The sequence below is a fragment of the Camelus dromedarius genome, chromosome 15 (assembly GCF_036321535.1).
Source record: "Camelus dromedarius isolate mCamDro1 chromosome 15, mCamDro1.pat, whole genome shotgun sequence".
In the NCBI taxonomy this organism is placed as follows: Eukaryota; Metazoa; Chordata; class Mammalia; order Artiodactyla; family Camelidae; genus Camelus; species Camelus dromedarius.
This window is the reverse complement of record NC_087450.1, coordinates 19,574,745-19,591,167: the sequence shown is the minus strand read 5'-3', so window position 1 is coordinate 19,591,167 and position 16,423 is coordinate 19,574,745. Positions and strand designations below refer to the sequence as shown.

Sequence of the window (16,423 nt, the reverse complement as noted above, 5' to 3'; positions counted from 1 at the left end):
GAGGCACTGAGGAGTAAAAAGGGAAATTTAGAGCTGTAGCTTTACATACACTGGATATACTCTATATAGTGTCTTCACTGTGTGAAAAAGCACCCCTAGTATAACCCAGAATTTACAAAGCTACTACCAATTCTGGGCAGCACATTTTAAGGGGACCACAAACAAAGAACATTGCCAGAAGTGAGTAACTTGTCTGGTGAGAAATCTAAAAGACTTCATATGTGAAGAAAAAGTAGAGACATAGTATCTGGTATTCAAATTCATGAAGGGCTGGATTCAACTGAGATTAGCTCCACAGAGCAAAACTAAGATCAATGCACAAAAGTTCCAGTAAAGCAAAATATGACTCATTCATATAATTATGAATTTTCTAACACCTTAAAACCATGTAACTAAGAGGGGAGGGTATAGCTCAGTGGCAGAGAACATGCTTAGCATGTATGAGGTCCTGGGTTCAATCCCCAGTACCTCCATTAAAATAAATAAACCTAGTTGCCCCCCACCAAAAATAAATTTAAAAAAATTTTTAAATGTATAACTCTGTTTAAGCAGAAAATATTAATACCAAATTGAGATTTTAAAACTGATTTCTATACTAGATGAACAACTAAATGGGATAAATATTGGAATAAATAAGTATTTTTAAGTACTCAAAGGCTCAAAGCTACAAAAACTACTTCTTTTCTTACAAGAGCATCATTAAGCTGGTTTTTCCACCCAAAAAAAGGTATCTAATGAATCTTTTTCTGCATCAAGTGTGATTTCTGAAAACTATCAGTACCATATTCTTTACCATTAAATTCTCCTGTACAAATAGTATCCTTTTGCGTTGTGTGACAAATAGCACTATATGCTTTTAAAAGGAGAAATGCTTCAATATATTATTCTGAAAGTTTACTAAAGAGTGTACAAATGAAGCCACCAGGCAAAGAATTTCTAGTAAACACTTCAAATTTAACAGTCACAATTATAATTACCACACAAACAGCTAAACATTAAAATAGTGTACTTATGTATAAATTAATGCTCCTACTTACGTTTCTGTGTCTGATACCAATGATTCATTATTGCACACATCATTGAAGGTGTGAAGTTGATTCTATAATTAGAAGAAATTAAACATTTTTCTAAAATTATTCTTGTGTATGTTAGCAACTGCCAAGAAACATGATTGATATATGTAGACTATGATCAACAACGAGATCAAAAGTATAAGATGGATAATCAGATACATATACTTCCAGTTAGTCTGGCTATTTCCTTTATCATTTTTAAGCACTAATTCATTCCACAAGTAATACTTAGGCTTTACTCCACTACGAATGTTAGAGAAAAAACTGAATAAGGGAAAATCCAAAAAATCTAATGCAGGGCAGCATTAATATGTCAATTATTACAGATATAAAATTTCAAGAAAGGTTTCTCAGACATACATTTAAGATCTGATTTGGGAAATTGTCATCAAGTGTTTTATACATTTACAAAGTCCAATAATGGGTAAAATCTAGCTACTTCAGAATAACTACACTACAAAAATAGGCAGCAAACGTAAAGGAGTAAATCTAATGCAGACTTTGGTAAACCAGAGAAAGCATATCCATTCTAAAGAATGCAGCTAACTACTTAACTCCAGCAAACTGTTGTCACGCAAGAATACAGACTCAAGGATATCAGATCTTTCTTCTCACCCCGTCCCTCCAAGAGAAACCAATAATACATATTTCTCCCTGTTTAAAACAGTACTGGCTATTGTGCAAATCAAACATTTCTGTTAGTCAAATCTGGCCTCTTACTCAATAATCTATGGCTTCTGCCTGGAAAATGAATTAACTACTTAGAGTCTGCAATTTTTTTTCACTCTGAAAACACTGCTTTCTAAATGTAAAAAACTGAATAGTTAAGAAAGAAAAAACAGTGAAAGAGTTGAACCCTCAAATCAAAAAGATGTAAGGTATGTATCCTTCTAAATCTAAGCCTTAGTCTCCTCCTATTTAAAATAGGGGAAAAGAGAAAATACAGAAATTATTCGTAAGGACCATACTAAGTAATGCATGTAAAATACTTAGCACAATGCCTAGCAATAACATATGTGGCTCCATAAATAGTAGGTATGATAATGATGATGACACTCTGAGAAAGCAAATAAAAAATTACCAAAAATAAAGCAAATATAGCTTACCGTTATCTGACTTAGTCCAGCCAACCTCATAGTCAAAGTAGGTGACATAAAGTACTTAAATGCAAGATCTAGGCTTTCTTTATCAAAGCATAACGTTGTGTCCAATGGTTCTTTCACTGTGCTCCACATTAAATCAGCCATGTTGCGAGCTGCACTCTGTCTTAACTCTTGATCAGAGAGCTTGCATAAATACCTGAAATGATTCAGAAATAAAACACATGCAAAAACTTGCAAAATGTTTCTGAAGACCACTCAATAATCAATAATATTCCTTTGCTCCATATCTCCAAAATGTTTAGTACAGTAAAACGTGGCATCATGGGATTGATATTCCCCGTTTAAACTATTTCTAAATGATGCTTTAAGGATTGTGACCTGTGGCAGTGTGTCCTTTGCTGAGAGTCCAACTTAAATCAGGAACTGTAAGAACCGATTTATTTAACATTGGATTTTGCATCTCCAGTAAAGCTTTACTATTCTCTAATACTTGTCATGTATACAGCTCCTGTTTTAGTAAGTTTCAGCCCACTTTATATATAAACAGTACATGTATTTCCCTACACAGCCAAAATTCTTCAGAATGTGTACATTTTAAACATTATTCTTTTTTTAGTTTCCAAAAATCACAAACCACTGGTTTTCCTCTCAGGCCCTTTCAACTTTATTTGGTTGACAACTCCTCTATCCAACCTTTCAACATTAGTGCTCCTCAGGGCTTATAACGGATTGCAAAAAGGCCCAAAACTCCTCCCATCACTTTATATAAGAGCCATTGCAATGTGACTTTGCCACTCTTCCCATCAAAGGTGTCATTTATTTCTCTACTCTCTTAAATCTAAGGTTTGCCACAAAACTTCCTTTGGCCAATGGGATATTAGGAGATGTGACAAAAGCAGAAGCTTAAAAAGCTTTTGAGCTTGTCCTCTCTTGCTGGTAATTCTTCCACCACCAAGAAAAATGATCCAGGACAGCATACTAGATGAAGGAGATATGGCCAATGCCCCAGCCGACATCTAGCCAACTACAAGATGTATACGAGCATCCATCCCTACCCAAGACCAACCAGCCTGCCAACCACAGGACATATGAATGAGGCTATATATCCTAGAGCATGCAGGTCCAGCCAAGTCAGCCCAGATCAGAAGAACTAACCAACCAGAGAATTGTGAGAAATAATAAATGGCTGTTGTTTTAGTTTTACATGTTGTTTACTTACACAGCAAAAGCAAACTGATACAGGGCTCCAACCTAGACTCATTTCTATTCTCTTTCTACATTCTATCCCTAGATGACCTCATTTACTCTCATGGCTTTTAAGTGCTATTTTTATGCTGACAACTAAATTAATGTTATTGTTCTAAATTACAGGCTTATACTCCCAATTTGTTAGTGCCACTTAAATTTCCCAAAGGCATCTCAAAATTAAATCTTTATAAATTCTTACAGTCTTTCAAATCTCAGTTATCTATAGCACAAAAGAGAAATCAAGGGGAGGGGGATTAAGTGTCATCCACTATGTTACCCTTTTCCTTAACCTCCACAATCACCAATCTTGTTGATTTCATTTCACACATATCCATTCAATTTTCAAAATCACTATAAACAATCTGTGTACAATTTACCATCATTTCTTTCCAGGACTACTGCTTAAACCTTTCAATTGGTCTCCTAGCTTCTCCTCCAATCCCCCCGTAACTTATGATCCACTTAAATGCCAAAGTGATCATGATTCATCTGCTAAAATTAAATTCAAATTCCTTACAATAGCTTGAAGGCCCTGAAAAATCTGTCCCTGGCTTATGCAACTTCATATCATAAACACACCTGCTTATACACTATGCTCCACACCAGTCTGCTTCTAGTTTTTTAATATGTCGTATTATTTCCAACTTCAAAGCCTATGCCTTTATGCTCCTTCTACCTGAAATACACTTTCTTATCATCTGATTAGGTGATTCATGTTCTTCAGATGTCCCCTTTCAGAAAGGCCTCATACTCCCTACCACCTTCTTACTTGCATAGCATTCATCATTATCTGACTCTTTTCCTGAACTTTCTCCAACAATTCAAACAGTAATAGGAAAAAAGCAGGCACTCAAATCTTTGCAAATGAATGAATATGAAAAATTATAAAGAATTCATAAATATTATCAAGAAATACAATCTGAGAACTCTAACAGTTTACACCCTAAGTCTAATCAATGCAATTCTTTCTCTATCCTCTTCTTAGGTTTTCTTCTTAGATTGGGACTTAAAAAACTCAAATGTCACCTCATCAACAAGACCTTCTCTATACCCAGACTCATAATTGTGACCCACCCTCTAGAACTGTCAACCCACCCTTGTTGCTATTTCTCTCTGTAATACTCATCACTTTATAATTAACTATATCATTTACATATTTTGTACACAGACTGCACAAAAGAATTTTTCTTCTCTGCTATATCCTCAGTACCTACAACAGAATACTGAGTATACATTTGTTGAGTGAATAAATACAGTGAAATATGATGTAACCACTTTTTAATTTTTTATATACTCATGTAAAAAAACTTCCAACATAAATTGTTTGAAAGTAAACATTAAATATAAACCTACATATGTGCATAAAATACTATATGTCAAATTGTCAATTAAAATTTTCTCTGGAGGATGTGAATACAAGGGACTTTCAAACAATAAAATTCTGTACTATGCTATGAATTGTTTTAACATTATTACATTGATAACCAGGGAAAAGATTTTATAAAATTACCTGATAACATAGGTCCTAAAAGGGATAATGTGCTGCATGACAGCAGGGATATGTAGCCATATTCTAATCTATAATGAAACACAAAAAATGACATTAATGTATAATGAATACATAAAATATACACCTTTAATCAAAAATAAGAACATTTTGTATTTTGCTGCCTCTACAACTAAATGTATTTCATCTATTTTGAAAAGGATAAACTAAGAAGTACAACCACACATCTATCAGCTAAGTAATTTAAACTATATACATTTCTAATACATATACACAAAATTCAATCTAAAGAATATTAGCTTCTAGTTGAAAAGGGAAAATCATCTATCCAAGTAATATCATTTTACATGTTACTCTACACCTCTTTGTATTATAGCTAAAACTAAATGTTTTTTAATGATTAGTCTTTTTTTTTAATTGAAGTATAATCAGTTTACAATGTGGTGTCAATTTCTGGTGTACAGCATGTTTCAGTCATACATACACATATGTATTCCTTTTCATATTCTTCTTCATTATAGGTTACTACAAGGTATTAAATATAGTTCCCTGTGCTACACAGTACAAACCTGTTTATCTATTTTATATATACTAATTAGCATCTGTCTAGAATTCCCAATTTATCCTTTCCCACCCCCTTCCCCCCCAATCATGAGTTTGTTTTCTATGTCTGTGAGTCTCTTTCTATTTTGTAAATAAGCTCATTTGTATCTTTTTTAGATCCACATATAAGTGATAACATATGGTATTTTTCTTTGTCTTTCTGGCTTACTTCACTAAGAATGAGAATCTCCAGATCCATCCATGTTGATGCAAACAGCATTATTTTATTCTTTTTTATGGCTGAGTAGTATTCCATTATTTACACACACGCACATGCACACGCACACAATTTCCTTATCTGGTTATCTGTCAATAGACATTTAGGTTGTTTCCATGTCTTGGCTATTGTAAATAGTCCTGGTATGAACAATGGGGTTCACGTATCTTTTCGAATTAGAGTTCCCTCCAGATATATGCCCAGAAGTGGGACTGCTGGATCATATGGTAAGTCTATTTTTAGTCTTTTGAGGAATCTCCATACTGTTTTCCATAATGGCTGCACCAAACTACATCCCACCAACAGTGTAGGAGGGTTTTCTTCTCACCCTCTCCAACATTTATCATTTGTGGACTTTTTAATGATGGTCATTCTGACTGGTGTGAGGTGATACCTCATTGTAGTTTTGATTTGCATTTCTCTGATAATTAGCGATACTGAGCATTTTTTTCATGTGCTTATTGGTCATTTGTATGTCTTCATTGGAGAATTGCTTGTTTAGGTCCTCTGCCCATTTTTGGATTAGGTTGATTATTGTTTTTGCTATTAACTTGTATGAGCTGTTTGTATATTCTGGAAGCCCTTGTCAGTCACATCGTTTAAAATATTTTCTCCCATTCCATGGGTTGTCTTTTTGTTTATCATTTTCCTTACTATGCAAAAGCTTGTAAATTTAATTAGGTCCAACTTGTCTATTTTTGGTTTTACTTGTATTGCCTGGGTAGACTGCCCTAAAAAAACACTACTAAGATTCATGTCAGAGAATGTTTTGTCTATGTTTTCTTCTCGGAGGTTTATAGTGTCTTGCCCTATGTTTAAGTCTTCAAGCCATTTTGAGTTCATTCTTGTGAATGGTGTGAGGAAGTATTCTATATTCATAGATTTACATGCAGCCGTCCAGCTTTCCCAATACCACCTGCTAAAGAGACTGTCTTTTCTCCATTGTATATTTTTGCCTCCTTTGTTTAAGATTAATTGACCATAGGTGTGTGGGTTTATTTCTGGGCTCTCTATTCTGTTTCATTGATTTATATGTCTGTTTTTGTGCCAATACCACACTGTTTTGATTACTGTAGCTTTATAGTATTAAGCCTGGGAGGGTTATGCCTCTAGCTTTGTTATTTTACCTTAGGGTTGCTTTGGCAATTCTGGGTCTTCTGTGATTCCATATAAATTTTAGGATTATTTGTTCTAGTTCTGTGAAAACTCTGCTGAATAATTTGATAGAGATTACACTAAATCTGTAGATTGTTTTGGGTAGTATGGCCATTTTAACAATATTAATTCTTCCAATCCAAGAGCATGGGTTATCTTTCCATTTCTTTAAATCATCTTTAATTTCCTTCATTAATGTTTTATAGTTCTTAGCATATAAGTCTATCACCTCCTTGGACAGGTTTATTCCTAAATATTCTTTTGATGAGAAAAATATCAAATACTTCACATATCTGCATGTCGTCCTTGCACAGGGACCATGCTAATCTTCCTGTGTCATTTCAATTTTAGTATATGTGCTGCCGAAGTAAAAGTTCTCACCATAAGGGAAAAAAAAACTTGTTAACTATGAATGGTGTCAGATGTTAACTAGATTTTCTGTTTCAATCATTTTGCAATATATACAAATACTGAAAAACTAATGTTATATGTCAATTACACCTTAATAAATTTAAAAAAGAATGACAGGTAGGCAGAACTTACTTTACCAGATACTGAGAATCTTATAAAGCTGAAGAAATTAAGATGACAGGCAAATAGCATAAGACTTATCAAACAGACTAAATGGAATATACTAGAAATCCCAGAACCATGCACATAAAGACATCTGATCCATGACAAAACAGTACTGTAGAACAGAAAGGGGAAACGATTGAATTTGCTACAGTGATAGGACCAGTAGTTTTCTATATGGAAAAGAAATATGTCCTTTTTCTTTCCTCACTATAACTTTTGAGCTTCTACAGTTTGCTTTTTCCCCCCTCCTGGTAATAACAGAATTCTAGTAGCCCTTCTAAGTACATATTAAAAATCTCAGGAATCAAAAAATGTTCTATGCTCCCTCATAACTGCAGAAATGCAGACAATGTTCTGCATCATAAAGCTAGTTTTAACAAAATTACAAAATGAAAACTTAACAGAATTGTGAACAAATTTCTCCTGTCTAGTGTGGAAATACATAATCCCATCCTAACTGGATATTAAATAGTCCTTGTTAGTATTTTTGTAAAAGCAATCTTAGGATACAGAGTTCAGAAATTGTTATTATGCTCTCTGATGTGTTACTGCAAGTTTGCATCTCTGATTACACCTCTTACTAATTTGTCATATCTGTTTTCTAAAGCACATATTCATGAGGTTTCTTTATTAAGGCTCACTTGTACTTTTCCATTCATGCTAATTAAATAAATCCCATGACTCTTCCATTCTTTATTCAAAATCCTTAGGCTTTAATTATTTTAAAATTAATAAAAGGTGTTATGTCTGAGATGACTAACTTAAGCAAAGAGTTGAGGGCTGAAGCAGGATACTATGAGCTAAAACCAAAGATAACTCACCATGCATCTCAGTGGAGAAACTTTTATGAGAACTCTGCGTTCTATTTTATTTCTCTAACCTGTACTGAATATTGGTTAACTGCTTTTGCTAAAAACTAAAAGCCAATACAAACCAAGAAAACTACATAAAGATTTTTGCTATTTTTTCTTTCCTGTGGATACAGCCATTACTACTAAGAACAGATCCTTATAATAGTGGAGTAATGTCTGTGCAAAACTGAGCAATCTCCTAACAGTCAGTGTTAGTTTAGCAATGCTAAAGCAAACTTTTGAGACTGAAATAAATGCATGAGCTTAAGATTATCATCAGATGTGAACCTTAATCTGATGAAGTGAGAGTCTTCTTTCTTTATTGATAATTCAGGTAGAGTGAGTTTTCCCATGCTGCAACCTAAGGTTCTAGGATGTAACACTCCCCACCTGATAAAGTCACCTTTCCTCATTAAGAGTGAGGGAACCATCCTAGAAAACAAACAAAATGGTTTGGTTCCCAGGAAATTATATAAACATGTTTTCTTCTGAAGGTGTCATTTACTATAATCAATTGTGGAAGAAACATGTACTCAATAAGGTTAAGTCCCCAACTATCTTACCATAAGAGTGGTTTATAATTCATGGAGTTTTTGCTTTTCAAGGAAAGACTTGTCCAAAAATCCAATAAATTTTTTCATTATTTAAATATATGAATTTTTGGTTCCTTTGTGAAAGCCCATGAAAAACCAGATTCCTAAATAAGGGAACGTCAGCCTTATTGAAGCTGAAGTAACATGACTAAACAAGCTGCCTATTTCTCAAGAAAAGAAATGAGACATATAGAAACGACCAGGGTTTATAATGTACAATGACCCACTAGAAGAAACCACAAATGTTCTAGGATTAATTTGTATGTGACTAGAAAATTCTGAAATTTAAAGGCCCTAACATTTCTCAAAATGCAAAGGGATGTCTCTATCAACTGTTTAAAGTGACCAGGAAGTATTTATATAAACTTCAGACAGGATGATCAAAACTCTAGCAAAGGTCACAAATTATGCCAAAACTCCTAATGCTTTAAATGTCACCAATCCTTCACAAAAACTCCAGACTCAGGGTAGGAGTGGGCAAACAGTGTGCAGAAACCTTAATCACAAAAAGAAGTGCTCTTAATTTGCACCAAAGTATTAGCTATATTTAAAAAATTACAATAAAAGAGGGGGCCAAATCAAAAAATATTTTTTATGAAGAAAAGGTGCCAAATGAATTACTCAATAGAGTTATAAAACCTTTGGTTAAAAAGTATGTATGTTATAGTCTCAGAAAAAAATAAACATAGATTATAGTATCTAAACAATTACATTATTAATTTAAACAGCATGATTAATTTTAACTTTAGTTTAATGGTCTCAGTTGAGTTACAAGATAGTTATGCTAATTGACAACAGTCCACCAATTAGCAGTCATAAAAAAGGTTAAAGAGAAAGATCAAACAGAATCTAAACCTTATTTTAGTAAAGAATTATTTTTCAAGATATAGTAATGTTAGTCTTTAATGAGCCTTCCATAATAGACTTTTAACCAAAATTAATAACATTAATTAAAGAAATACATTTTAATTCAGGTAACATTTCTGATTAAGGAAAATTATTGATAAATCATTTTGTGAATTTTGGATTTCAAACTCAGTTATATGCCTTCTCTAAATTTACCAAAGTGTAAAATTAAAATGTAAACAATGATTTAAAGTCTACTCAAAAGTTTCTGTTTTATTTTTTCTCCTAAAAGAAGCCAAACTGCATAGAACTTTCTTTCAAACAAATAAGGTCAATCAGAGAAACAGAATCTGGTTAAGTGTTAGTAATAGCTAAAATAAATAACAGCTACCAATCACTAGTGCTTACTATGTATCAGGTGCTATAATAAGAGCTTAAAATCTTATCTTTAAACCTCACAACAATCTTCCAAGGGTAGATCATCATTTTTATCATTCCTATTCTACAGATTAAAAAACTGAGGTTCAGATTCAGGACTCAAACGCAACTATGAATCCAAAGCGTACATTCTTTAACCTACCATGCTATACTGCCATTGTATGCAGTATTTTCAACCTGTCAGAAACCAAGGAACCTGGGAACTAAAAATGACCTTGATGCAAATGATTTATTTCCAATACGGAAACATGGATGTCCAGATACTCAATAAACTTGAGTAAATCCAGTATTCTTTCCAAACAATGCAACAAAGTATTCACAGCTGAGCCTTTTTTTACTCTGTATTTTTACTATATATACATACTATAAATATTTCACATTATTATTTACGGTAATTCAGTTAAGAAATAAGGCTTTGGTATAGCAAAACTAACTTTACCAATTTTTTAAAAATGATGACCAAAATAGAAGGCAATTACAGGTTGAATTTTAATATATAGGTAGTAAAAAGTATTTATCTCTGCTTTCACACTTTTTGTGCTTCACAGTAACTGATATTCACAACACACAAAAGAATTACCTTTTTTACAAAGGCTAAAAGAAATGCTGAGTCTCTACTTGTAATACACAGGGAAGTGAGGCACACTGTAGTAGTTCCCTTGACTAACCATAATAATTAAAACCTCTAAAAAGCCAAAAATTTCCCAGTACAAAATCCCAGACAAGTAAAGTTAAACTCAACATAAGACTTCTGTGCATAACTATCTTATATCTTAGACAAAAGTGGAAAATGGCTAAATTTACCTATTTAACTTAAACTCATTCATTTATACAAATTCCAATTAAAATTAAGACTTTCTTTAAAAAGATTTCTGTATTCAATTTTTTTTCAAATTACAACCCTGAAAATAAAAAACAACAGTATTGTGCATGCAAATCACTCAAAACCTGCCTTTTCTGGACATAAAATTCATACTATTAAAATACGAGACTATTTCCAAGATTAAAACCAATTACAAAAATACTTACATTAGATACCACTGTAATAAATGCATGTGCTATAAGAAATGGCAAAGTTTCAGGAGTCCCATATTCAAAGCAATCCTTCATGAGAGAAAGACCATTTTTCCCACAAAACAAACATACGTAACGAAGCAAATGCAATGGTACTTCTACATCCTGAGGAAAAAAAGAAAATTTTAATAATTTTCATTTTATTATCAGTACTAGAAAGACACTGATTAGACATAAAAATAAGCTCAAAAGACTTATGAACAAAAAACCAAATTTTTCATAAGCTTAAAGAATAAAGAAAGATAAAACACTTACATTCATATCACAGAATGCCCCTAGTATGTTGCTTTCTTGGGTTGATATATCCTGATTTAAAAAAAAAAGGTAATAAATACAATTACATCATACTACTACGTGACAATTTTTTAAAACTAGAATTTTCTTCATACTGGTTCTACAAAAATTCATATTTTACAATTACTTCTCATCATGAACGGTAGGATTCCTAATCCTAAATGAAGTTAATATGATTAGTTTTAAAGTATACTTTAACTCTTTTCCAAAGAAATCTTTCTATACTATGTGCTATACATTATTTTGCCTTCTTAAACAAAAACCTTTCCTTAAAGAATTGGAGTAATTCTTGAACACATCTTAACTTTGGTTAAGTGGTTTTGAAACTGTGCTCTGGAATTTCGCAGAGGTATATTCAAGAGTTTCACATGTACATCCCATACATAAGATTTAAACTGCCTGAAAGCATACTCATCCATTGTTGGTGTGAGTATAAACTGGTATGATCTTGTTGGAGGATAATTTGGCAACATCTATCAACATTCCCCTTGACACAGCAATTCATCTTCTGGTTACTTATCCTAAACAGCTAGTAAAAGTGCTGGAAAAATGTAAGTCTAATGATGCTCACTGGAATTATTTGTAACATCTCAAAATTGGAAACAACTTTAATATCCATCAATAGAATGGCTAAATGGTGGCATAACCATCCAGAGTCTTGTGCAGTCTTCAAAAATAATAAGGTGAAATGGCATGAGGGATCATCTTTTGGGAATAATGAAAATGTTCTAAAATTAAAATGTGCTAATGGTAGCACGACAGTACTTTTATGAAAAATAATATATACTTTAAGCAAATAATTTTTATGGTATATAAAGTACCTTTAAAAAGCTATTAAAAATAAGATGGATCCACATGCACAGGCATGGAAAGATAGTATGTTGTATTATATTTGTTAAAAATAGAATTTATGAACATGATCTGATTTCCTAATTTTTTAATGTCTGAAAATATATAAAGTATTCCATAACAAATTTTTTGATGAGAGGATGGGGAAAGAGAGATTCAAGGCTTTTTTAACTCTGTATTTTGTATAATCTGTTTTTCAGTCACACTGAAAGTGTTACTTTTACAATCAGAAAACTTGAAAAAAAGCTGCCACATTCATTCTTTACTGTTCTCTGTATAGAATATTTAAGTTCTAATGCTAAAATAAAGTTTGATAACAACTGATTGAGAGCATGCATAAAACTCTCAGAACATTTTAAAATAATCAAAAACTGTCCTAAGAGAGGTCAAAACATTTGTCAAAGTAAGTGTACTAAATCTCCTTAAATGTATTCCTAAGCCTCTACTACCAGGGCCACAATTAAAGCTTTAAATTATTCTTAACAAACTTTTTGTCTCCAAAAAGTCCAGAATATAAAAACACCTGTGATATATTATTACTAAACACAGATTCATGGACCAGATGAACCAGGCTGGAATATTAACTGAAGTCAAGATTTTTAGTGCCAACACTTCCAGGGGCACTTTGCATTCGGCCCATGGAAGCTGAGAAAGGCTTAGGGCACTGAGAGCCCACTGGTATACCGAGCACCTGCATCTTCCCTGCTGGTTTCTGTGGAGAGAAGCCTCACACCGGAGACGCGGGTTCTCAAATAACAAGTGGGTGCCAGTCAATACCTTCTAATGCCTGCACTTTTCTGGTGTTGTAAGGACCTGTGGTATTTTTTCCCTCTGTTTTGGTTAAAGAATGAATAAGACATTTTTAATTGGTATTAAGAAAAAAAAAAGATATCTACTGCCTAACATAGACACAGCCAGAAAATCCTCTAACAGGATTCTATTCTGATGTGCAAAATGTTACTCATGGATGTGGTTACATCTATTTTGGCTAGTCAGAAGATCTGTTTTATGATTTCATTATTTCTACCCTACATACATGAATCAACTATCCTAAGGAGTTATTTTAATCTCATTTGAAGTCATATATAAAGAGTTAACATAAATCTGTAGGTAACAAATAATACTAAGACCAACACTAGGAATTCATGCTAAAAGCTGAATCAACATCTTTTTTTCCCCAAAAGCTCTCACTATGATGATCCTTGAAAAGATCTTAAGAAACCTATCAAGAATTTTTAAAGCTTTAGTTTTTTCCCGAAACCTTCACATTTATTAAATAAGATGATGCCATTCTATTTCTAGGATTAAACAGAGGAATTCACGTATTACTTTAAGAGAAAACAAAAAGAAATAAATGAGTAATGAGAAAGTAATTCTATATCTACCAAGCAAATGTTATCCAACTGTGAAGAACTGATGAGGATGAGGAATAAAATTATTGCTTAAAAAGAAGTCATTGATGTTGGAATTAGATAGCAGTGACAGCTGCACAACTTTGGGGATATACTAAAACTAACTAAATTTTATACTTTAAAGGGGTAAACTAAAAATATTTTATTTTTTAATTTAAAAAGAGCGAATTAAAAAGTCAGTGGAAAGTGGCATGAAAAAAATCAGCAAATTTGGACAATAACAATGTACGTATTTCATCTGCCTGACTACATTATACATACATTTAACAAAAGAGCAATGGTTTTCTTCTTTCTACAATTTTTATATTCATTTCACTCTAGGAAAAATAATTTACACTAGGGCATTACCTTATTTGATAGAATTACCTATATTATTCAGGATTAAGAAAACAATGCCAATGGTCCACCCAAAAACTTTTAACCTGAATTAGTATTACTTATTTTCAATTACTATATCTTTAAAAATATTATCAACTTCGATAGGAGGGAAAGACAGAGGGAGAGAGGAAGCGAGGGGGAGAAGGAGGGGCTCCAAGTTCCCATCTTATTCGCTACTGGCAATGGATAAATAGTTAGTGATAGTCTGAAATAGTCTGAAATAACTGAGAAGCAGCGTAACAGAATAAGAGCTGAATTCTACAACTCTCTCAGCAATATGCTGTGCAAATGTGACCAAAACTTTTAACCTCTGTAGATCAGTTTCCTCTTATATAAAGTAAGGATACTGACTAAATATCTAAAGTCACAGCTATCAAAACTCTAACACAAGATTACTGAACTTCTCCATGTCTTGGCCAATTTGTACATCTTAAAAAAAAGTAAAAACAAAAATAAAAGGCTTTATCAGGAAAAGATGCATATAGCAGTATGAGAAGACTGGATGGATTACCTTCCTATAAAAAGGAAGGAATAAAAATGTCTACAGTAAGATTCTACTGCACTGCATAATAAATACTAGTTTCCTTAAGATATCTGTGTATGTATAGATACACAGTTTTATAAAATATATGTACACTACACCAAGGTTTTGATGTGAGACCCTTTGAAAGAGCTGGCCCTTAATATATTTAATAACATGGCCACCAGGATACAAACTAGAAATTTTAGAGTATTTGTAACAGATCATTACTGAGATAAGAGAAATTTGGGAAACTATCATGAACAGAGTATTAGAGAAGCACACATTAACTCTGCATAAGGAGATTAAAATTTTGTATAAGGAGATTCCTCCTTCATTATATCTAAGGGTGGTTTTTACTAGAATTTTACCTGAAGACCTCCGAAGCCATTGTTTTCAACCAAGTAGTCACGTGACTGATTGTCAAGAACAGTGATAATGGGGCATTTTATTCCACAAGGAAAACTACAAGGGAGTGTGACTATTCCTACATTTGGAGATTACCATTTCTGAAAATCATTTTAAAAAAACTATTAAGGAAATTGATTTTAAGAACAAATGGCAGATTTAGTATTTCTGTAACTATCTGTAGAGATTTTTAACTGGAGAAAAAAATACTTCTAAGAAACTCTCCATGGATTTCATATATCTAGGTCCCTAAATAAACTATTTTTAGCATCTTTCAATTATCAATTTAAGGCACTAAAAACACTGTTCATGTGATGTTCTTAAGATTAAATTTTGCAGCTTTGCATGAATGGATCCCCTTCCTGTTGAAAAAGGATTCCGAGATGACATTTTAAAGAAAGATTAATAGGTATCTGATGCTAAATAAGAGATCCATTAAAAGGTTTCTAAATGGGAAGGTAACAGACTAAATTCTAGAAGATAAAGAGTACAAACTGATTTAAATTATGGAGAATTCTCATGGGGAAAATACCCACCTCCTGGGCTATGTTTTTAAATAGTCTCAATTTAATGTGAGAATATTTTCAGTAAAGGGCTATTTTTTTTTCTAGATGAAGAAGCTTAGAGAAGTCAGTATGAAGGTTACAGAACAAAGAAGCTGGAGATAGTAGGCAGTCTTTAAAAAAAAAAAAGCATGTGGTAGATTTGTTAATAGCTGCAACTCTTTCCATTCCTCCATGCATAAAAAGAGAATGTACTTTAAAGTTTAAAATGAAACTTTACCTCTCCTCCAATCCAGAGATGAAGTCTACTTCATACCCCTTTGATCTGAGCTGCCTTTTTGAATTGCTTCAATCAACAGGATGTGGCAAAAATTGATACTGTGTGGTTTCAGAGACTGGACCTTGTAAGAGGCCTTATAGCTTCCACTTTTGCCTTCCTGGATCAATGTTTGGATTACCACGTAAGGTAGTGGAGAATGAGAGACCACGTGGAGAAAAATTCAAGGAGCCCTAAACAACAGCTAGCACCAACTACCATCAAACTTGTGAGTGACACCATCTTGGACTTTCAAAATAAATGCAACTGCGTAAGTGAGGCCACACAAAACCAACAAAGGAATTGCAAAGCCAATCCAAAGAATAATGAGAAATAATAAATCACAGTTGTTTTAAGCCATTAATACATTATCATGTAACTATTTGAATTCCTGCTGTGCATAGAAAGAAATGCCATTATCTAAATAAACCTAAGATAAGTTACTAATCTCTTGGAAAG

The 16,423-nt window shown here is 32.9% G+C and overlaps 1 protein-coding gene and 1 non-coding gene across 7 annotated transcripts in view; both read right to left on the bottom strand.

The window, feature by feature from the left end:
• USP34 (ubiquitin specific peptidase 34) overlaps window positions 1–16,423 on the bottom strand; it is a 202,416-nt gene that overhangs the window by 144,028 nt on the left and 41,965 nt on the right. For all 6 annotated transcript variants that reach the window (XM_064494458.1, XM_031467101.2, XM_031467100.2 and 3 more), the window contains 5 exons: window positions 11,540–11,590; window positions 11,240–11,389; window positions 4,935–5,002; window positions 2,180–2,372; window positions 1,038–1,099 (listed from right to left, as the gene is read on the bottom strand). In XM_064494458.1, the coding sequence (XP_064350528.1) occupies window positions 1,038–1,099; window positions 2,180–2,372; window positions 4,935–5,002; window positions 11,240–11,389; window positions 11,540–11,590 (524 nt within the window). The remainder of the gene's footprint in view (window positions 1–1,037; window positions 1,100–2,179; window positions 2,373–4,934; window positions 5,003–11,239; window positions 11,390–11,539; window positions 11,591–16,423) is intronic.
• On the bottom strand, window positions 7,176–7,277 carry LOC116157575 (U6 spliceosomal RNA). The gene has a single exon (XR_004141704.1). It is a non-coding gene; the product is annotated as a U6 spliceosomal RNA (small nuclear RNA).